At 45.9% G+C, this 23,429-nt stretch overlaps 1 protein-coding gene across 1 annotated transcript in view; it reads right to left on the reverse strand.

Annotated features, from left to right (window-relative positions):
• LOC138245773 (matrix metalloproteinase-21-like) overlaps positions 1-23,429 on the reverse strand; it is a 126,164-nt gene that overhangs the window by 73,319 nt on the left and 29,416 nt on the right. Inside the window, exons 2-4 of the mRNA XM_069199665.1 lie at positions 7,630-7,963; positions 3,725-4,415; positions 1,931-2,070 (exon numbers count right to left, since the gene is read on the reverse strand). Of these exons, the coding sequence (XP_069055766.1) occupies positions 1,931-2,070; positions 3,725-4,415; positions 7,630-7,857 (1,059 nt within the window). The 5' untranslated portion in view covers positions 7,858-7,963. The remainder of the gene's footprint in view (positions 1-1,930; positions 2,071-3,724; positions 4,416-7,629; positions 7,964-23,429) is intronic.

A 23,429-nucleotide genomic window follows, 5' to 3' on the forward strand; every position in this document is an offset into this window, starting at 1 on the left:
TGCGTGATGCCTGTATCCCCTGCTCGAGGTTAAGCTACAGTCCGGCCTGTGGAGTGTCAAGGAACCCCAGATTCAGGTACACCCAGTTCAACTTCACACATCAAACATACTTGTCCCCTGCCAGGATAAGGCGAATGTTCCCAGACTCTGAACCGACATGCCCTAGATGTAAGTCGCCGTCAGCACACTTCTATCATATGGTCTGGGAGTGCCCTAGCATACAAAAAGCATGGATGGAGGTGGTACAGGGGATCTCCGAACTAACGGGGCTCGTATTGGCAGTAGACCCCAAGTCCTGCCAACTGGGGCTGAGGTCAAGATTTAAAAAACAAAGACACTTGCACAAATTTGTAGACCTAGCCTGCTTGAGGTATAAAAGATTGATAGCTATGCATTGGAAGGCGCCCTCAGCACCCGATCGGAACTCTTGGTACACCCTAACACTACGCTGGGCCCGCACGGAACACCAGGTACTAAAGAAGCTGTCGCGGGAGGGACAACAACACACAGGGTGTGTCGCCTGGGAAACATTGGTAACTAAACTTGAGGCCAAAAATGATGATAAGCGCCCATGAACCGGGGAATACACAGATTGAATAAGCGCAGCACAAATCCTCCCGCGCACCCCCCAAGGAGGCTCAACTCGACGTGCGGCACGCCATCATCGAACGGGCTCGATCACCCCCCCTCCCGCGCTGACAGCTCACTAGCTCACCAGCACAAGAATATCTATAACACACAGGGCAAACACTCAACCTCCGTCACCATTTGCTGTTACAAGGCCCACGCTAGGCCACCACCAGGCGACACGCGGTACAGGTCCAGTAGTAAAAGGCCCACACTGGTCACACACGCGCAACCCCTCAGCTATGTAACACACGCTAATGTTTCCAGCCATTGCAGCAAGTAATGATACTGAAGGTTAAGTAGTGTTCCGAGACGTGTTTAATGTGTGGGGTTTGGGGTTGTTATATGTTTTTCACGCAGATCAATGGGATCCTGTGGTTGACAATTGTATAGCTTGTAACGTATATCTGAAATATAAAACCAATAAAATATTTAGAAGAAAAAAAAAGCTACAGTCCGGCCTGCCGGATTAACTCTAAGGCGTCATGTCAGGTGTGGAAGTTATACAACATTCTCCTTTTTTTTTTTGCAGGATATAATGCTGCCATCTGTAAATTTCTTTGATCCCACCTTGACTACTGCTATACGTTGATGCTGTCTTTCTGGATATCAATAAATATATGCAGTCTATCTGCTGTTATCAATAAAATATCTGATGCATCGTCTGCAGATTTTACAAAATCAAGCTGTCATACTTATCACCTTTGTGGCTAATCAATCATGCCAGAATTAATTTCAAAATGCTCCCTTCAGTCTAGCATATAATCCATGGAAAGGTGGCTGAATTTTTTACTAACGATTGATACTGGTATATTCGCTGTAGACCTCTTCTTTCCACAAAAGGTTTTGCAATTGAAAGTTATGTACTTTAATACGTCTCAATCTTGTGGTAGATCTTTCTCAGTTTTGACTCATTTGGTTTTAAAATTTCCACCCATCACTCTCAGTAAAACCTTCCTTCACTTCCTGTTCAGGAAGGATCAAACTTTTCTATTCAATCAATACTACTAGAGCCAAGAGATCCTCTAGGTAAATGTGGGCTATAACCCAGGGACAATGAAGTGGGTAAAAACAACCAATGAGGCAATAAGAGAGCCATGGCTAACCTGAAGGTTTTGGGCTCTGGTGGTATGCATACCTATAACCTAACAACTTCATTTTAGAGGTTTATAATTCCTTGATCTAGCTGTAATATTTCTCATGATTTTCTAGATATACAAATACACACACACAGTCAAACATACACATATACAGACCCACTGATACATTTGTAGATAGATGTGGATCAAAGAAAACTACCTACCTTTAGGAGGCTCATACCATGCTCACTTGCGGAGCCAACAAAATGTTCATCATCATCAAAATGGATATCGCCCAAAAACCAGGCATGAGCGAACTGTTGTCCAACCCCATCGAAGGCCTGTGAGCAGCCTAAATGTTTTCCTGTAACAGAAAGCAAAAACAGTGGAGACGTTAGGCACTTTACTCCTCTTCTGTGGTGGTAGTCATTCATAGTGTGAATGTGATAAGATCTGGGTGCACAATAGAAGTGTGACAATAGCTCCAGGTTTTGGTTTGGACTCTTCAAAGACATCTCAGGAGGATGCCAACCTTGCCTTTTGCTCTATAGACTGCAAAAGTCAGTTTAAGAGCATGGCCATAGTAGGCAGCAGGAGTCAAAGCCACAAGCAAATGGTTACAACTGTACTACGAACAATGAATTGAGACATTTTCCATGATTGAGGGGAAGCAAAATGTCACTTTTTTGTTAGATGACAAAAATCCTTCTACCTGCTCTTTAGGCTGCTCCTATTCTGAACCCAGCATTACCATTCACAGTCATCAGGCGTTTTTATGGTAACCTGTTTTTAAAAAGCAAGTTTTTTTGACACATAACACAAAGTTACGTAGAAGTATAGAGATGTTTCCATTGTGTCATTCACTGGCAGGGAGAGAAGATGGACTCCCCAAGAGGCCTCAGGGAACGGTATGGAGCTGTGCAAGTCCAGCTGCTCTAGAAGCAGTTTCTGCTGCTGAGTCTGAAAGTGACAGTAATTATTGGTGCTAGCTGTGATTGGCTCAGTCAGTGGGCTGCTAACCTCTTTCTCTGGATTCCAGCGGCCAGCTTAACCTCAAATCTTTTTTGTTAAATGGTCCTACCTTTTCTCCAACTACAAAGTGGGCACCAAAACGAGTTAGAACAAAGCAAACAGATTGACTTTGGACCTACCTACTCCTATACAGTAGGACCGTCCATTCACCGGACTCTAACATATTAAGATCGTGTTTGTTTGGGTTGTTTGTACATAGACTGTACTTTAGTGGGTGTAACACTGAAAAAGTGTTTTGCTTTTTAAGGAAAGAGTCTGGTTATAAACCAGTTAAACTTTCATGGTTTTGGAGTGTAACAATCTCCAAATTTAGGAAAAAAAATTCAAGATCCAGGCTCCTCATACTGGGTAAGTCAGAGAAGCATGCTGCGCTTTGTAACACAGCTTCTTGACCCGCTTACCCGCACCACTCCACTAGGCATAAAGCTACTAGCACTTACTGGTTTTGTTGATGGACAGTCATAATGTATTCATGTGCCTGGCAAGTCATTCTATTGAGCAGCTGTTCGTGACTCGGCCACTCAAACAATAAGGCACTAGGAGTGAACTTGGAAATTCAAGAGTTACTCCTGTTAGTCCCCCACATTAATACATGTGCTGCTACCCTCTAGGCTTCAGTCTCCTCGGTGGACACACTAAGGTTTGAGCAACTCCCCTTCACAACAATCTGGTTCAGTACATCTCAGTCTCTCTGCTGTGACAGGCTGCTTCAGCATGTGTTATGGACCTTGCAACTTTAGTCTCTACTTCTGTCCTCATACATAGAAGTGGGCTGCTCCTCATTCAGTTTGTACATGTATGTCCTACACTGGCCTCCTCCATGTTTATCTATGCTTTTACCCATCACACGTCAGTCTGTGCTCTTACCCCCTACTCTTGTCAGTGTTTCTGTCCTTACTTTTTAATATGTGCTTTATATTTCTACAGTCAGGACTATACTTTCACCCCTACATTTTAGTCTCTCCATTTGTTCTCCTATACATTACCTGTCCCGAACCCCACTCTGATGTCAATATTCTCAGACGTTGTGTCCTCCTTGAAATGCAACGGAATGACCTCACTCCACATGCGGAATGCCAAATTGAGAATGCTCCTCTGCTGTTCAATGCTCAGCTGCATGCTATAACCTTCACCTATGAGGCGCCAGCTCAGAGTGTGTTTAGAAAACCCCAAAGAGCTGATTCCATCTGGAGCACCAGTGCTGTCTCGCTTGCTGCGGTGGAGATCCAGCAGGTGGGACAGGAAGCGCCTCCTCCGCGGACTGCTGCCTGCTGCATTAGCACCACGTGTGGTGTTATTCATGGTGGCATCATCTCTGGCACTGTCCATCTCTGTTTCTTTGGAACTCAATGTATTGTTTTTCATGCTCCCTTCGGCTTTGTGGTCAGGAACGCCACATCTTGGCTTATTCATGGCCTTTTTTGTTGGTTCATCCAGGATCCCAGTGGCCTGGAGGCCGTTGTCCTCTTGGAAATGTTTTAAGGACTCAGAAAATGTTAAAGTGATCTTTGGCTGCGTTGAGGATGTGTCCTCCTGACTATCCGGCGATTCATCCTCGGTGATTGACTGAGATAGGTCGCTTGGGGCCCGGTCTGGATCAGCTGCGAGTGAGGGGCCTTCAGATCCTTCCTCATCCCAGACCACAGGTGCAATCCAGCCATATCGAGACAGGTATTCCTGTTAGAAATATGAAATCCAGAGAGGAAAATGGGAGACAAAATGAGAAGGGAAAGTGAAAGGTGAGACATAATTGTGAAGAAGGAATAGAGGAAAAAAGTCAGAGGGAAATTTGAGACATAGAATAAAAAGAAAGGCCGGGAAATACAGAGAGAGGATGGAAGAAAGAATCGAGGGAAAGGCAGAGGGAATGGGGAGAAAGGAGGGTGATGCAAAAGAGGAACCGCAGAGAGATTAGAGAGAGAACGGAAACTCGTGGGAAATGGGGTCAAAATACGAAGGTAAAAGAACAAAGAATGAGTGAGTGATTGCATATATATATATATATAGAGAGAGAGAGAGAGAGAGAGAGACAAAGAGAGGAGGAAGAAGGAAACACAGAGAAAGGAAGAGAGAGACAAAGGGAAAGACAATAGGTAAAGTGAGTAGGAAAACAATAAGGTGTGGTCACGGAGAGTAGTGAAAAAGACAGAAAATAGTTGGAAATTGTGAAAGAAAATACCGGTAGAAAGAACAAGAAACAGAAGAGACAAACCAATATAGAACGTGAAGGATATAAATAAATGTAGACGTGGGGAGCAGATCACAGGCGGAAGTGCAGGGGAGAGAAAAACAGCATATTAGAAAGATTTATGCAATTGAGTGAAAAGCTGAATTTGCAGTCACAACTTGTCGATTTAGCGCTCTCTCCATTTTTGGCCTAGCTGCGATGCTCATAATGGGAGGATTGGCTAGATAATACACCTTTAAATCTAAGAGTGTCAGGCCACGTGCGGGGCCCTGTAGGGCACAAAAGGGCTACTGGGCCCCAACAGTCGTGATTCAGTTCCTTTGCCACTGGAGTCCACCCTACTATGGCTCCGTAAACAGGAAAATAAGATCTGTATTCTCCTATCCACATGGTCAGATCTCTGTTTCACTGCTAGTAGGAGCTGGATGCAAACATAGTTTACTAGAGATGAACCAGAGTGCTAGGCGCTGTGATTTTTTTTTTCTTTTACCTAGAAACAAACTTGCATCTCTGCATATTTAATAAGAAGAAGCATATAAGTTACAAAGTATTTTACAGTTCATTTAGAGAAATACGTCCAGACCACCCAGCTGCGAGTGTGGCAAAAGATTCATCTCAACAGCACTGATGGCATGGCTGGGAAACGTCATCGGAAACAAAACACTGTTACCGCAATCCCGCTATGCCATGCTGATAGAGTGGAACTGCCACCAGAAACATAAGTACTGAAAACTTTCCCCAAGCTTGTGGTATATTTGCAGCACCCAGTGTTTAATTTTAGGATTGGGTTCCTAAAGTCTGCTTCTGCTTCTGTTGCCATCAAGATGGCCAAAACATGAAATGTGGAAATGCTGCACCGAGGCAAAGAAAATGATTTGGAGACTTTTTCCATCCAGATTCACATTTCATTGAGAGGTACAGGAAGCAAGTACCTCCAGGCTGGAATATCAGATGGACATCAGCAGTTTAAACACAAAGGAACAAACCTTTTTTTTCAAAACACGCATGCGCACACTTTCAACCCAACAATAATCTTCATAGCTACACCACCATCTATAATAATGTGGCCTACTGCCGTGCCACTGCCTACTTTCTGGACAAAATATTCACACTCCACATCGTTATGCCTTGACTGAATAACTCAGTGATGGACAAAAATTGCAATTCCTTTTTGATAACAGATTTATGATTTAGACTCTTTCAGATTTTTATAAACAACTACATTCATAAAATCTGCATTTCACTGGTACTCAGAGTGACCCCTTTCTCTCTGATGTAGATTTGCTTTAATAACAGCAGTGAAACCTCAGCAATGACCGGGATTGATGATGCCCGAAACTCTTTACATGAGAATGAAAACCTAGTTATGTGTATTGGGGAATGTCGGATACACTATTGAGTGGTTTGGACCTTGCAGTGGTGCCCTAGTGGGATTCCATTCCCGACATTCTGAGCAGCCTGTTTTCTCCGGCCCAGAATGACCAAACTCGCAAATACCAGCCCTGATAATTCCGACCGAGAGACACTGAGCCCATGCACTCCTGGTGAAACTGCCGCAGGGTCTAGGGTAGTAGCTCTGTCCAGCCCTTTCCTAACCTTGCAGCATGAATGCAAAAGCATACAGTACTTCCCCTAAACGGGCCCAGGCTTTACCAGGGCACCTGACTCCCCTACCTTGCATCCCCATGTACCTCCACGCAGCGAGTCCAGCCGCAAGCATACACCCAACCACATCTTTGGCCAGACCAGTTGCTAAGACCCGGGGCAGACAGGCCTCCCACGCGCTCCATCACCCGCCATGGGGTGAACAGACTTAGGGCCAGATGTATCAAACCAATTCAGTGTCTATGGGGAAATGTTTTCATACATTTGGCCCGAAGCTTCCCTCAGCTGGCCAGAGTCTCTACTGTTGGCAGGTGCCTCGATCGCCACTTGCGCCTGCAACCCCCTCCTCCCCCCCTAACCCCACCCCACAGCTGCAATTGCTCTGGCATAGAGTGGAGATCAGAGGCGCTGCAAAGCCCGGGTGTGTCTGCACACGCCCGCAGCACCACATGACTGGGAGCTGCTTCCGCTGGACTGCCCCTGCGCTGTCCTGGCCTGGACTAACTCCTACCGGCTCTCCCACTGAGACTGTACGCCTGCCCTGAGCAGGAAGAAAAGGTCAGCAGACGTGTTTTCCGAATCAGCGATGAAGCACTGGACAAGGACCTGGTCTTCCCTGGGTCTGTAAATCTCATAATTGCTGGATTTGGGTGCAGGAGCCTCTGCTTTCCATGCAACAAAATTAGGGAAACGCTAATGAGGGCCTTGTACTCGGGAAACAAAGTTCGAGGCGATTCTGTCACTCCTTTGATAAATTATTTTGCTGAAATGGTAACAATTTCGAGAAAAGTGCTATCACAGCAACACCAGCGCCTTCATGTTTACGCAGGGGGAGATATGTGCATACATGCACATAAGCAGGGGCGCGCGCCCACACGCGCTCTTACTTCACACAAGCCCAAGGCTTCCCTGAAGTGTGTTTTTACTATTGTAACTCAACGTCCACTTGGCAAAGAGTAAATATTTGTGTTCATATTTTTAAAAGCACACACTCGAAAATACTACAAACAAATTTATGTAATCCATCTGTAGCTACGAACAACACATGAAAGTGGAATTAGTTGACCCTTTGCTGCCTGGTCTTGGCGGGTCTCTTACCTCTGCCTCCTCTGGGGTCATGACGGCCTTTGCTCGGGGCAGGGACTGAAGCTCGATATCGGAGTGATCCCGGCTGTGGAAGAGCTTCTCTGCGCCCGCCGGACTCGGCATCAGCATCATGGAGACGAGGACTCCGGCTACGAGCAAGTTCTCCATGGCGCCCGTGTGTACGCAGAGTCCGCCTGCTTGGAGTACGCACGACCACCTGTCCCTGCGGATGCTGGTCATCCTGCTGTTACAAGGCGCAGGTGTACTGCATCAGTGTAGTGGTGTCTCTCGGCCCCTTTATGAAGGTGACACTAGGACGTGCTGGGGGCGCCTCCACAGGTCAACCCTACAGAGGTAAATGAAAGTGTGTCAGGTCACACGAAGAGTCACAGACCTACGACCACGTCAGAGCAGCAGAGAACACACGGCGGACGGAGTACAGGAGCGCCCTACTCTGATCAGCACAAGGTTACCATAAATAAGTACCTGACACAAAACATAAAAGCATGCAGACATGGGTAATGACAGGATGGGCTGTATATTCTATTGGGTAAGTCACATTGCTTGAAGTTCTCCCAGAATAGACCTCTGTGTGCCCCCAAATTCTGCACAGCACCACTACCCACCTGTACAGCCCCAAAGACCCCCTGCTGAGTGTTTCCACCTCAGGAGTCCCGCAACAGTATAGTAAGGGTCTATCTCACGTGATCGTGGGGTCTTCTCTAACATACAGTAGAGGCTAAAGTTATGAAGGTGTCCTCGCCAACCGAGGACATTTTATAGTAGACTAACAGGACAAACATTTAAAATGACTGGAATTTTATGGAGTATGTCCGGAAGAATGTTGCCAAACATAAAACCATACAGTTTAGAGCAATTGCTTTTGAAAGAGGTTTTTAAAGGAAGAGAGTAACAAATGTTATGCTATGTTATATCTTTCGTTAAGTTACATTATTTTTTGTCATTAGCGTTGATATGGCACAGACTCCACCATTAGTAAGGCCTTGATGCCAGTGATTTAAGTAGGTAGCAAGTATAAGTAGGTCCTGAAACCAGTTTTGAAATGGGTCCCTACTAAGCCCTCTTTTCTGTTCTCTGCTGCCTCTCTGAGCATTCAAATCTAGATAATGGCTAAAAATATCAGTCGGGAATGCAGTACCAGCTCCTCAGGGGGTAGTTGGAGAGGTGGGTGCAGGAGGGGAAAGGTGGTTCTGGAGGAGGTGGAGACAAACTAGAGGGAGGTTGAATAAGATGAGTAATGAAGAGGGGAAGGGCCGGAAACACTAGAAGAACCAGGAGAATGAGCAATAGGAGAACCAGAATGAATAAGACCAAGACATCCAGGACCAGAAGCAGCAGGAGGATCAAAAGGCCCGGAGGTTGAGGATCAGGAGACCCAGGACACCTAGGACCAGGAGATCCAGGAATAGACAGACCAGGACCAGAAGGACTACGACCAAGTCCAGCAGGAGGACAAAGAATAGGCAGAACAAGACCAGGACCAGAAGGGCTAGGACCAAGTCCATCAGGAGGACAAAGAATAGGCAGAACAAGACGAGGACCAGAAGAACCAGGACCAAGTGGAGCAGGAGGACAAGGAATAGGCAGAACAAGGCCAGAAGGGCTAGGACCAGAAGGACAAAGTGGACCAGGAAGACGAAGAAGACCAGGGGAAGAACCAAGTTCAAGAAGAGGATCAGTGCCAGAATAATGGCCAGAAAAAGGACCCGGAGGAAGAAGAAAAAGGAGGAGCGCCAGCAGGTGGATTAGGAGCAGCAAGAAACTGGCAGGTGAAGAGCCACGATCAGTACAATTTTCTATGGTAATAGGAGCCAGAGCTATGTGTTTTATGGATAATGGATTTTTCTGCTCTACTTGGGGAAGATTAACTCTGAGCACCTCACTGAGAACAACACTTAGCAGCAATGGCAGCTCTGTGGCTTATAGGCCATTGCCCATCATTTAATGGGCCCTTGTACACTGTAGTAACCAAAAGGTCAAATTTGGACCTTAGGATAATGTGAGTAGATTTCCAAATCTAGGTAGGCCTATGAATTATCTACTAACAATCGGTTAAAGCGCTGGTCTGCTTTAGGTGGGCTAGGGCCAAGCCGCTATCAGTCAGCATGCCCAACATCGCACTGGCTGTGTGGTGGCAGGGTTTGATCCTCCAAGAACCAACGTAACTGCATTAACCCTTCTACATATACAATACACAGTGTTTTGACATTCAGGTTCTATGTTTCTACAATTAATTTAGATTTCTGAAAGTAGGGTCTTGTGCACTTTTTTTTCAACAAGAAGCTGCACTACTCAGTGCGGAAGAAACATTTCCCTTGTAAAACCTGCCTTACATCAGCCTGTTAATAATGGTAACTGGCCTCTGACAGATCACTAATTCAACAAAGTCTAAAAGCCCAGATCGTATTATTTCCCATTTAATTAACATAAGAGGGATGATAAGCTGAGTCAACTCTGCCTGAACAGAAAACTGTAACCTATAAATTCTTCCAAGCTCTGTTTAGCAGGTCCATGAATCCACTATTTTATTTCGCATGATTCATACACCATAAGCATGACCTCTACATGAACACCGGGAAAATCAGGTCAGCAAAGGAGGATCTTGGAAAGGGATACCCGCTGTATAATTAATAAAGTCCATACAACATATATTTCAAAAACACATTCTTTTTGCAAACAGACCATAGAAAACATGAATTTAATTGTTTAACCTTTTCAGTTGGTCCTTGGGCTCTCAGCAGGTTTCTTCATATAGCAGGGCTGGGCAATTCATAGCCTTAGAAGGTAGCAGTACAGTCCCAGAGGAACACATTAGCTGTGCAGGTCGAGCACAACAGGCTTGCTACACCCAAACTCTCGCCCCATCCAGCACGTGATATTAAATTCATAGGCCGCACACGTCTTGCACTCTGAGGCGCTAGCTGTGCACGTTATTCACTCGCCTAGCTGGGAATATACTAAAGCGCAAGTGTGAGTGAACAACCGTGTATAATGATAAATGTTCAATCAACTGCTTCCAGGCACCGAGGCATGCCAGGCCTATCCTGTCTTAGCTCTCTGGCAGGTTTGGGAAGAATAGTTTACTTTTCAGCTGTTTGTGGATGTTCTGTTAGCTCACTCCTCTCCTCTGGAAGGAGCGAATATCAAAAATGTCAGGCCTGCAAATGGGCGTTCAGTACTCACAGAGGGGTGTCCACCTCACTTCAGGAGTGACCAATGCTAGATGTGTCTGTTTTACATGCAGGATCCTCCTGCATGAGTGAGGGCAGTGTGATTCTAGGTCACATATATTAGGGTTCAGCCTTAGTTGCAGAGATCCACCTCCTACACATGATTCTTAGTTACACTTCTTATGCCCCTACCTCCATCTGCACTGTTGATTCAATTCCAGTAGTCCAGTGACATTTGAACTGGACTGAAGGATGGCATTGCAGACCGGAGTCTGGATCAGCTAGCGATGATGTGCATCGGCATCACACGTGTGATCAGAATATTCAAACTTAGCAGAGGTGGCTCCTCCATTAGGGTGGAGGAGCGTCGCTCCCCCCGCCAGCAGCAGAAGCTGCAAACCTTTCACAAGGAAGGGACAATAAACTAAGTTTATTGTCCCTTCCTTGTGAAAGTGGCGGGGCCATGGGGTGATGAGCAGTGAGGGTCACTACGCATGTATGTTTGGCCAGCTGTCGCAGGCCGGTCAAACATCCATGCGCAGAAGGCTGTCTCCAGCCCAGCAACTGTTGCCGGGCTGGAAAGAGCCTGCACAGACTCCCAGTCTACCTGCTCCCAGCCAGTCCTATTTGGCGCAGGGCAGGCTGGAAGCCCGTGCCTGTCTGCAGGATGGAAGAGGAGCAGTGCGGCGAGAAGTGGCGTGGAGGTACGTTTTTATTATTTGTATTTTTTAATTAAAATTTCTCCACCCCCTCCCACCCGTGGCACGTGCCACCCTGCCCTGCCCCCTGTAACCTCAGCGAGCTGCTGCTGAAACTTAGGTATTGGCAATGCAAGCTGTGTGAGGAGGAATATAGAGCTCACCAAAACACATGCCAGCCTTCACCAAGCCCAAAGCAGAATAGCCCAGGCTCAGTCATACTCCAAATCAGAATCACATCTCATCCTGCACAGAAGATACCACAAATGGTAAGTGGTAAGAACACTCTTTGCTGCTTAACAATCTGCACTCCAGAGACTGGCTGCACACAAATACATTCATCCACTGACTGGAGTGAGTGGGCAAGTCTGCACAGGCCACGAATGTGGATACTGAACAGAGATGACAAAGAAGGGCCAGTTGCTGTTACCAACTACACAGCATTCAGATCTGAGACTGTGTTCCTGTCTATTACACTGCTTCTTGAATTAGGTACGAGAGGTGATGATTTCCAGGCTATTCCAGTACCATCCAATTTAATACAATACAAAACACATACTCTATTGGCTTGACAAGTCACACAAGTGTTGCCAAAGTAAACGTAAACTATACCCAATATTATAAACTGACGTACCGGATGAATCAGAGTCCAGTATTTTTTGAAGTCTATGTTTGATGAACATTTTTTATTGATGATATGTATTACCACAATTCTCTCTTTTCTCTGCTTAGTCTGGTGGGTCTCCTAGAATTATGCAGTTGTTTACATTCACAAAGGCTTGTTTTGTCTTGGAGAACATAGCTGCTCCAAATGTTTCTGTAGGCAGGTATTGTAGGAGAAAGAACTTTTCACTCTCTACATCTCCCAAGTCACACTGTAGACAAATTGTATCCTTTTTGGGTTTGTGTCTTTTCTGTGTTGGCTAGGCTTTAATTTACTCCATAGTCACCTACTCTGTGGCTGGGGTTAGGGAGCAGTTGTCTGTTCTTTGGGTCTTTCACGACAGTCAGTTTGTTATTCTGTGAGATTAAAGTTTGTCCCAGTGATCTGTAGCATTGCAATCTGTTGTATTGTCCCAGCATGTCACCTGGGCATTGGGCACTGTTGCCCGTAGGTCTCATCTACATCCCCAGGAAGCCCCTCCTCCTGCTTGCGGTCTCCTGTTTTAAGATTTTCCTGGGAGCTGCTATGGGGGGAAGTGCAGGGGATTTTTGGGTTGTGAGGTCGATTTCCAGAGATTCTTGATGTGTTTTGATACTTGCTCTCCCAGGACCTGGTAGTGGAGGTCATTTTGGTCAATTTGCTTCCTGTGGCTCCAGAATTTACAGATGTTCTTCTGCACAAATGGGCAACAGGGAAACTCCTTCCGATTCTGCTCCGCTCCCATGTTTGAGTCAGATTTTGTGCACACTTAGAACTTTTCAGAACTGCGGGCGCAGATGTTCTGTTGGGGATCTGTCCCATTCTGTATATTTTTTGTTGCTGCTAGGCCCCACACTCCACTTCCATAAGGACTGCAGCGCTGATTCTGTAAAGTAGTTTCAGTTGTAATCGTACTGGTGGGTGGCAGCATGTTAGCTGTTTCTTGAAGAAGGAGAACTGCATGCCGGGCTTTCTCTGAGCAGTGGCGGCCTGTCCTTTAGGGCGCAGGGGCCACGCCCCCCCCACCCCATGAACAGTGTCTGTCAGGCTGAACAAAGGTCAGCCTGACAGACACTTTTCATGTTCAGGTCAGGCAGCCAGGAGCAGACATGCACGATTTGCGCAGACTCCTGAGTGCCTGAGCTGAACTTTGCTGGGCTGAGGAGATCACAGCTCCTATGGGCGTGACCTCCTCGGCCCAGCAAAGGTGCCTCGAGGCCCTCCCCTGGGTGACGAGGAAAGTGTCACCCATTGACACTCGCCCTGGGCGCTTCAGGTTTAAGCCCTGAAGTGGCCAGGGCGAGTGTCAATCAGTGACAATTTGTCACAGAGTGGGGTGGGGTCAGCAGTCTCACTGACCCCATCCCACTCTGTGACGCGGCTGGGACTGCTGCCTTCCCTCATTGGCTGGCCCCAGGTCAGCCAATGAGGGAAGGCAGCAGTCCCAACCCTCCTGGGACCTGGAGGGTAAAGGTAAGTGTGTGTGTGTATGTATGTGTGTTATGTTTTACATTGAATGTTTGGTGCGCGCGTGCATGTTTGAGTGTTATGAGTGTTGTTCATGGATGTGCGTGCGTGCATGCATGTATGTGAAAGAATGAATGTGTGTGATCTTGTAAAATGAATGTTTGGTGCGTGCGTGCATGTTTGAATGGAATGAGTGTTGTTAATGGATGTGCGTGTGTGTGCGAAAGAATGAATGTGTGTGATCTTGTAAAATGAATGTTTGGTGCGTGCGTGCATGTTTGAATGGAATGAATGTTGTTAATGGATGTGTGTGCGTGCGTGTGTGAAAGAATGAAAATGTGTGATCTTGTAAAATGAATGTTTGGTGTGTGCGTGCATGTTTGAATGGAATGAGTGTTGTTAATGGATGAGCGTGCGTGCGTGTCTGTGTGTGAAAGAATGAGTCTGTCTGTGTGTGCCTCGCCCGCCCCCCTCCCAAAGCTGCCGGCCGCCACAGTCTCTGAGTGTGTTTATTGCCAGTGGACTATTTCCAGGAACCGCAGCCTCCCACCTTACTCTCCCATCTCTCCATCCTTGGGCGTCAGAGGTTCCTTCTGACACCACCTGGGAAGGTCAAGACAGGGCCCAAGCAAATGAGTTTCTTAGAATACTGTGAGTCATTCAGGACGGAGATGAAATAACATAAACAAGGTGCCATATCCGTCGGAGGAGCACCGAGCGGCCTCAGCCAAAGGTCAGTCCAGGTGCAAGAGCCTCCCATGGCACAGGGAGTTCAGGGAGGCCCGGGAAATGGAGAAATTAAGCTTACGGGTAAGTGACAGGACCATTACCTCCCTCAGCACTGTCTTTCCCTAGTGACCGGACACCAGAGCGCTCTTCGGCTTCATCTCACTCCGACAACAAAACACTTCAACCATCTGCAGTTTCAATGAAGTTTATGAACTTCACTATCATTCCAAGGCTACACCCAGCACTGCAGAAACAAAAGGCATTGACACACTAAACCCCAACTGCAGCCTCTAGCGCTTTCTATGTGAGTGTGAGGTGAAGACCACGTGGCTGCTTTATAACTGTCACATCGAAGCACCCCTAAATGCTGCCCAGGAGGCCGTAAAACCTCTCGTTGGTCTCCCTTGTATCTGCATTTAGACACCTCTCTCTTGCTTCTCATATTAAACTACTGTGACTTGCTTCAGTGCCTGTTCATTGTAGAAATAGGCTTCATTACGTTCTCTGATGAAACAAACATGACTAATAAATAATCTATCTTTGCCAAAGGACAAATCAATCTAGCCCTACTTCCATCAAGGCTACGCAGTCCTCCTCCTCTTCCTAAGAAGCCGGAGAAGGCACATAGACTGGCTATGCCAGGTCAAATGTACGGTCAAAAGCAGGAGGGGCATTTTGGACAAAAAAGGGACTAGGGCTCAGAATTACTTTGTCTGGTAAAATTCTTAAATATAGCGCTGACCACAACAGAGGCCCTAGTTCCTTAATTCCTCTTCTTGATGTGATTGCCACCAGAAATAACACCTTAAAAGACATACAACTCAGATCTACTGAACTTAGTGAATCCAAAGGCATTTTTAAATCCTTGAAGCACCAGTGGTTTATCTGATGTGGGGACCGGTCAATGAATAGATGAAACAAGTATTTGCAATGCAATAGGTCTCGCATTTGCTCGACTTAGAGCTATTAGAATTGGAAATTCCAAACAGGACTTTTATTGCCACATAAGTTGAAAATGAAAAGTAATACAGTTTTACATAACCAAGCCGATTTAAAGCGCCACGCCATGAGCGTGAAGGAGCACACAAAAGGAAACAGAAGTTTGCTCGCAGTCAAACATATCGGCAATTATTATTGTAACAGGGTCGATGTCATGCAAAGCACTCAACTACTGCCCAGCGAGATTACGCTGGGTAGGAAATAAAAAGAAAAAGGTAGTCCAGAAGCCATGCAAAAAACATGGAGCCTTGTATGTTTTCAGTAGGTGGCCGGTGCTCTCGAGGAGGGCTAAACCTTGGAAAAGGCATGATTTATAAATGGCTTTCACAAATGAAATCAAGCGATTTTTAAAAGGCAAGCCCGTGAGCCAACAAAACTGATGGGCGTGCGGTGGGAGTGGTTAAAAGCCCACAGAGATTACAGCAGGCTATATCTCCTGCGTGCGCAACCCTAAAAAAATTCAGCAGTCGCCAATCCTTGACTAACAGAACTTGGGCATCGTGAGGAGATTATCTGCAGGACAGTATCTTCTTAATCGGGCAGGGAACACACCTGTAAGTGCCTTATATACCATGTAACAGGACTTCAATACGGCGCTCGCTTGGCAATCAGTGCAGTTGCTGGATAGGAGCATCACAAGTTGTACATGGTGCACTAAAAACAATGCAAACTGTTCTATTCTGAACTACTTGTAGGTTTTGTAAACAAGGGAAGGGGTAGGCTAGGGTAGGAGGGGACAGAGAAATGGTTCAAGGGAGAATAGAGAGAAGAGTAGAAAGAGAATAGATGGATGGAAAGAAACGGCACAAGGAGACGAAGAGAGCTGGAAAGTTTCAGCATTTTTGCCAAAGTAGGTTTTGATTTTCAGTCCAGCTCAGGGTGCACTTGAAAAGTCATGCAAGATACTTCATGGAAGATACAGCGAACTACATTACGTTCTGAAATTGTAATTTTACAAGCTTCATAGAATTTTGTGAAAAGAACATCACACAATTTTGCACGTCTGTACTTTGGATATGGAAGGTAAAGAAATCTCAAAGATCTCTAAAGACAATTATCCAAAAACATAGCCAACATCCATGCCTCGCCCTTATCCGAGGACCACGACGCTAACCTGCATGCAAAGCATTCCCTCCTTTACTTTACAGCTATGTCACTATATTATTAGAAATTCCTGTGAAATGCTGTGGTATAACCAGGCTCAACATTTCTCAAAATGATAGCAGTCCTACCAACTTGTTATTCCGTTTATTGGCTAGATCAGAGTCGCGCCGTTCCCCCTTGAATTTTGCCTTTACTTATTTTCACTTCCTACAGTCAACATTTTTCCATAGCTGAAGGGTGAGCACTTTCAGCGTAGAGTTCAAAGGAATCATTTCTCCGGATGGCATCCAAGTGTTTAGTGCCCTCACACTGGATTATTCAGGCTGACAAAGGAGCGTTTCCATAGAAAATAGCCCTGCAGCACTGTTAATATCAAAGTCGTTGGCACTGGAAGGGATCGAACAAAGCTTCTAGAAATGAAAAATGCATATTTTGGCTCCTAGGTGAACTGAAAGGTTATGTGCGTGGCAAATCCTTTGGGTGGGGTTCAAATTCACGCCTGAGGGCTTGGTGCAAGGAACTGCATTTTTTTAAGCTAAAATCTCTGTAAATGCAACCCATGCATTAAGCTGAGTGCAGCTGTGGCTCACCAATGGCTGCCGCAAAGTATGCCAGGTGGGTTTTCACACAGCTGTACTGTATGAGCTGCTCTTACCTTCACATAGGCCTCTTTGTAGGAGAGAAGCTTCAGCTCAATGGAGCCAACTAAAGCTCCTGATTTCTAAAACCCCTTGCTTGCTTACTGCCGGGCATACAGGCAGAATGCCATCGGAAGAAAAGCTAATAGCTCTAACTTGAGCAAATGTGAGACCAGTTTCTCCGAAAATGCAAATGCCTCTGTGAAATGTGTGAATGTCCCTGGCATGATTCAATAGTCTTGTGTTTGCTCGAGTTAGAGCTCATAGCATTGTAAATTACTGACTGGACTTTTACTGCCACACAGACTGAAAATAACAAAAGGAAGAGAGTGAGGGTGAGCTGGCCCTGGAAAAGTCCCCCTCTGCTGTTGGTTTATGTTTACAGAGGGAGCTGGTGGGGAGGAGTAACTGAACAAGCACCCACACTGTTGAGGTGAAACAGGCAAATGCCAAAAAAGTCCCTTACAGAAGAGATAAGAAGGACATAGCGTAATTACACAGTACTTTGTGCTGCTCCCAAAGTGAAAAAAGGCAGGACAAAGAGGCAGAACTGACCACTAGCAAGCAAGGAATTTTGAAGGACACTGCAACTAACCAATGGAAAAGCTGAAACTCACTCTATAGTAAATTAAAAGTATACAGCAGGCCAAACGCTAACGCTCGACCTAAAAAGCTCTTTAGCAGTCTAGACACCAGAGACACCAAACCCTTTAAGTATGGCCTCCTAAAAGCTCTAATCAGACATCTAGGCTACTGAATAAACTCAGCCACCTCCAACGAATAGCCCGTAGCTGTGCAACATTCCCTCTCACCTGGCATAGACCCAGCTATAGCTGGCCCGAACACTTTATTGTTGCGGGAAAGCACACCTGAGTGGATAGGAAAAGGTTAGAACCCTCCAAGGGTCCTGAACCATCAACTGAGAGGAGAGGAAAACATGAACATCTCTTTGAGCAGGGCACCACTACAGTACTTTCAATCCCTGCTCTGCACTTTCTGTAGCACCTTCCTCATTAGGGGAATAGGCAGAACTGCATACAATAGTTCTTTGGGCAATGGAAAGGACAATGCGTCCACCTTTCAAGCCCCCTTGACAAAGAAAACGTTTGCAAAACAAAAATAGTGCATTGTCCCTGCTTGCAGAAAGGTCCAGCTGTGGGGGTCTGAATCTCTTAACTCTTTCTTGAAAAGTGCCCTGGGACAGACTTAGCTCCAGTGAAGGAGGGAAAACTTTGCTCAAAATATCCACAAGCTCATTCTCTTTCCTCAAATGATAGACTGCTTGGAGACAGGAAGCCCAGGAACAGATCTGCCCAGGAACAGATCTCCTGCACTAAAGCCAATGGTGACTTCATCTTTGAGCTCCCTTGATGGTTCAAGTAGGTTACAACCACCCTATTGTCTGTCTTGACCAAAACACTGTGCTCTTGAAGGACTGAGGAAAATTGAATAAGTGCCACATGTTCTGCCTTCACCTCTTTGCAATTAGAGGAGAAGCCCCTCTGTGCGACAGACTAGGTTCTCTGATCAAAATGACTTTCCACTGTTGCTCCTCAACCTATCCTTCTTACATATGTGGTCAAGAGTTTGGGAGTGGAGCCCAATTTCTCCTGATCCATCCAGCACTGCAATGCCTGTCCTATGCTCCCTGCCAGGAACTTCGTCTCATATTGATTTGAACTGGGCTCGCCGTGGTTTAACAGATGTTTGGCCAATGGATAAAAATTTAAGCTTGTCTTTGGTAGATTCAACACTGTTGATGCTATCAGGCCTTATACTGTCAACCATTCCCTCACTGTTGGCGCCTCTTTGCTAAGAGGGCTGAAACGCACAGTGTCAGCTTCTGCTTTCTGGCTGCTGGCAGGAACACCTTCCTCAGGTGCTAGGGTTGTCTTGAAGTGTGCCGATACATACTTCAAATCCTGAGTCAGAGTTACATGAGATTTCTTGTGATTCAGCAACAACTTGTGTTCTTCCAGTATCCCACAAACTTCCTCCACTTGCTGTTTCAACTTGAAGAAACAAGAAAAATAAATCAGCCTGTCAGCAAGGTAAAAGAAGAACATAACACCCTTAGCATGAATCAACCCTGCCAACTGCACCAGTGCCTTAGTAAAGCCCTATGTTATGACGTCACCCCAAAGGGTGGAACTTGAAACTAATAATGTCAACTCCCACTGCAAAGCAGGGATACTTCTGGGAATCCTGAAGTATTGCGATGTGAAGACAGGCATCCAGCAGGTACAGCAACACCAAAAGTCCCTAGTTATTATGTAAAGCAAACCTTCTTTAAAGACATCATTTTGAAGTTGATGTATGCTACAAACTTGTTCACCTCCTTAATGTCGATCAGCGGCCTGAACTATCCAGGTGCCTTCTTCAGAAAAAAGAGGATAGAGTAAAACCCTCTCCTCTCTAGAGAGACTGGAACAGGTTTTATCACATTATTTGGTAGCAGGCTGTAAATTCTTTCCAATAAAGCTTTCCATTTGAGTGAGTCCTTGGGCAATGGAGTAAGGTGAAAGAAGTTGTCTAGTTTCTGTTGTAATGATATCCCATATCCATATTGCACAATGTCTACAATCCATTTGTCCTTCACTGAGCTCTTCCTGAAACCTGAGCAATCTTCCTCCCACCGGCAGCTGACCCAGATCCCCAGTGTACTCGTAGTTTTGCCTTAGAGACTGGTCAATTTGCAGTGGTAGATCCAGCAGTCTGGGACCAGAACTTTTCAGAAGTGGTGACCCACCTGCCACTTCAATTCAGTAAAAGGGTAGGCCTATCCTCAACTGAAAGGCTGCTCAAAAAGCCCTTTTTGTTGAAAAAAATCCCTTTTGTTGGGAGTTTCATAGGCATCATATGCTTCCTGCCCTTAAAGGACATTTTGACCAGAGTTTCCAACTCCATAACAAACAGCTTTGTTCTTGTGAACGAGAAGATTTTTTTGTGTTCTGTCCATCTTCTACAACCTCATCCATATCTGCTGCCTTGCCGCTACTGCTGATCCTCTGCCCGCTACTTATGCCAGTAGTCAATCAAAAGATCTTTCCAAGATGAAGTGAATCTGTTGCTCCTTTATTGAGAGGCTTGAAAATATGTCTAAGCCTTGCTCTATTTGCTCTTCTAGCTTCTGAAAGTGTTTTAATAGGGACCGAAGAGAGTAACTCTAATACGCTGCTTCTCTGTCTCCAAAATTAGAAGCCAAATATGCTCTCTTTTCTTTTAGTTTAAAATATATATATTTTTGTTTATCAGCAAAAACTGTGGAATCCTTACAAATGCATACAGAACATATAGAGCATCATCGAGAATAAACGGTGCACATACATATTACATCATGTTTGGATTGCACAAGCAGTAACAGCAGTTCAGGAGCAAAAACGAAACAAGGAGGGAACAGGCACCGAGCAGTGAGGGTAGTGAAGGCTGCATAGAGTGCGGTTTGTGGGCTGCATATGATGCAATAATGAAGCAATAACCAGGCTGTGGGCCAGACATGAGCCCCAGGGTGCGCAGTGGTTGCAGCACTGTGGTTGACAGTGAGAAGGCGCTGGCAGTAGCATCATAGAACCATGTGTCACCCAGTTGAATATGTGGGACAACATGTGATAGAGACATGTAAGGAGCATGTATCCGTGTGATCAACATCTGGTCACAGCAATGGCACCTCTAGTATGAGCCCCTCAACGTGAGGGGATGTCATTCTTGGCCTCAATATTAAGAGTATAGGTGTCCCAGTTCCCTGCTCCTACGCTGCCCATTCCCCTGGAGCGCAGTGAGGCCAATGTGTTAGCTTCCATGTGGGTCCACTGCAGGAGAGTGAGTAGCCACCTGCGTGTATCCGGCACAGAGGGAGCCTTCACATCATGGCAATTTGCCATTTAGAGAGTACAAATGCAAGGTCTATGAACCTGTGCATGTGTTTGTCCTCCTTGGCTTTGTGACTATAAAAAATGGGGTCTGCAGTTGGCAGTGGTTTGCACCCTGTCTAAGTAGGGATCCTCACTATAGTCAGGGTATGGGAGTCACACAGCTAAGATAACCCCTGCTCACCCCCTTGGTAGCTTGGCATGAGTAGTCCGGCTTATCTCAGAGGCAATGTGTAAGGTATTTATGTACACACAGTAACACAGTGAAACACTACGAAAGTACTCCACACCAGTTTAGAAAACTAGCCACTAGTTATTTGAGTAAAACAAGACCAAAACGACAAAAATTCAACACACACAAGTAAAGCTGTAACTTTTTAAAGGTTTAAATGAGTCTTGGTCCATAGGAATCAATGGTTGTATCTTTTTAGCACAAAGTACCTGGGATGTGTAAAAAACAAAGACGATGAGGGCCGCAGGAGAGGTGAGGCACCGAAAAAACAAAGTGGTGCATCGGTTCCTTCCTGCTCAGGGGAGGTGTTGCGTCGATTCTTTCATCGCAGGTGACGCGATTCATCGGTTCCTTACTAGAGGGGAGGCGATGCATCAATTCTTTCTTCACAGGAAAGGGGATGCATTGATTTCTGGACACTCAGCCTTGGTTCTTCACTGTGATGTGGGGTCAATGAAAAATTGACACCCATGATGATGTGTGGAAAATCCAGACGTGCTGTGATGATGAAAACAGGGGTTGCCTCGATTCTGCAGGTGCTGTGTCGGTTTTTAAACCTCAAGACAGAGGCTGCCTTAGTTCTGCAGGCATTGCGTCGATTTTTCAGCTGCGGTGAGTCGTGTGTGGATTTTCTACTTCAGGTCACCAGCTTACACTTCCAAGGACCCATGGAATAGAGTTGGCACCACTTGGTAAGTCAGGACTCTCAGCAGAAAAGCCCAGGCACAGGCAGATGAAGTCTTTGATGTCCCTGAGACTTCTTAACAAGATGCAAGCTCAGTTCAAGCACTTGGAGAACATTAAAAAGCAGGATGTAGAAAGCAAAATCCAGTCCTTTCACTTCCAGGGCAGAAGCAGCTAACGGCAGACCAGCACCAAAAAGCAACAGACAGAAGGGTAGACTCTCCTACAGCATCCATCTTTTCTTCCTGGCAGAATGTCCTCAGTCCAGATGTGTTCTAACTTTGTGGTGTCAGAGGTCCAGTGCTTATACCCACTTCTGTCTTTGAAGTAGGCAAACTTAAAAGAAAAGTCTTTGTAGTACACAAGACCCTGCTTTTTTCTGCCCTGGGCCAAGACACACTCAAGGGGGTTGGAAACTGCTTTGTGTGAGGAGAGGCACAGCCTCATTCGTGTGCAGGTGTTTGCTCCTCCCACCATTCTAGCTCAGGACGACTGTAGGAGGCTGGACTGGCTTGTAGTGAGTACCAAGGGGTACTTGCACCTTGCACCAGGCCCAGTTATCCCTTATTAGTGTATAGGGTGTCTAGCAGCTTAGGCTGATAGATAGTGGTAGCTTAGCAGAGCAGCTTAGGCTGAACTAGGAGACGTGTGAAGCTACTACAGTACCACTTAGTGTCATATGCACAATATCATAAGAAAACACAATACACAGTTATACTAAAAATAAAGGTACTTTATTTTTTATGACAATATGCCAAAGTATCTTAGAGTGTACCCTCAGTGAGATGATAGGAAATATACACAAGATATATGTACACAATACCAAAAATATGCAGTATAGTCTTAGAAAACAGTGCAAACAATGTATAGTTACAATAGGATGCAATGGGGAAACATAGGGATAGGGGCAACACAAACCATATACTCCAAAAGTGGAATGCGAACCATGAATGGACCCCAAACCTATGTGACCTTGTAGAGGGTCGCTGGGACTATTAGAAAATAGTGAGAGTTAGAAAAATAACCCTCCCCAAGACCCTGAAAAGTGAGTGCAAAGTACACTAAAGTTCCCCTAAGGACAAAGAAGTCGTGTTAGAGGAATAATGCAGGAAAGACACAAACCAACAATGCAACAACGATGGATTTCCAATCTAGGGCACCTGTGGAACAAGGGGACCAAGTCCAAAAGTCACAAGCAAGTCGGAGATGGGCATATGCCCAGGAAATGCCAGCTGTGGATGCAAAGAAGCTTCTACTGGACAGAGGAAGCAGAGGTTTCTGCAAGAACGAAAAGGGCTAGAGACTCCACTTTGGTGGACGGATCCCTCTCGCCGTGGAGAGTCGTGCAGAAGTATTTTCCCGCCGAAAGAACGCCAACAAGCGTTGCTAGCTGCAAATCGTGCGGTTAGCATTTTTGGACGCTGCTGTGGCCCAGGAGGGACCAGGAGGTCGCAAATTGGACCAGGAGGTAGAGAGGACATCGAGCAAGACAACGAGCCCTCTTAGCAGCAGGTAGCACCCGGAGAAGTGCCAGAAACAGGCACTACGAGGATGCTTG

The sequence above is a fragment of the Pleurodeles waltl genome, chromosome 7, assembly GCF_031143425.1.
Source record: "Pleurodeles waltl isolate 20211129_DDA chromosome 7, aPleWal1.hap1.20221129, whole genome shotgun sequence".
Lineage (NCBI taxonomy): Eukaryota > Metazoa > Chordata > Amphibia > Caudata > Salamandridae > Pleurodeles > Pleurodeles waltl.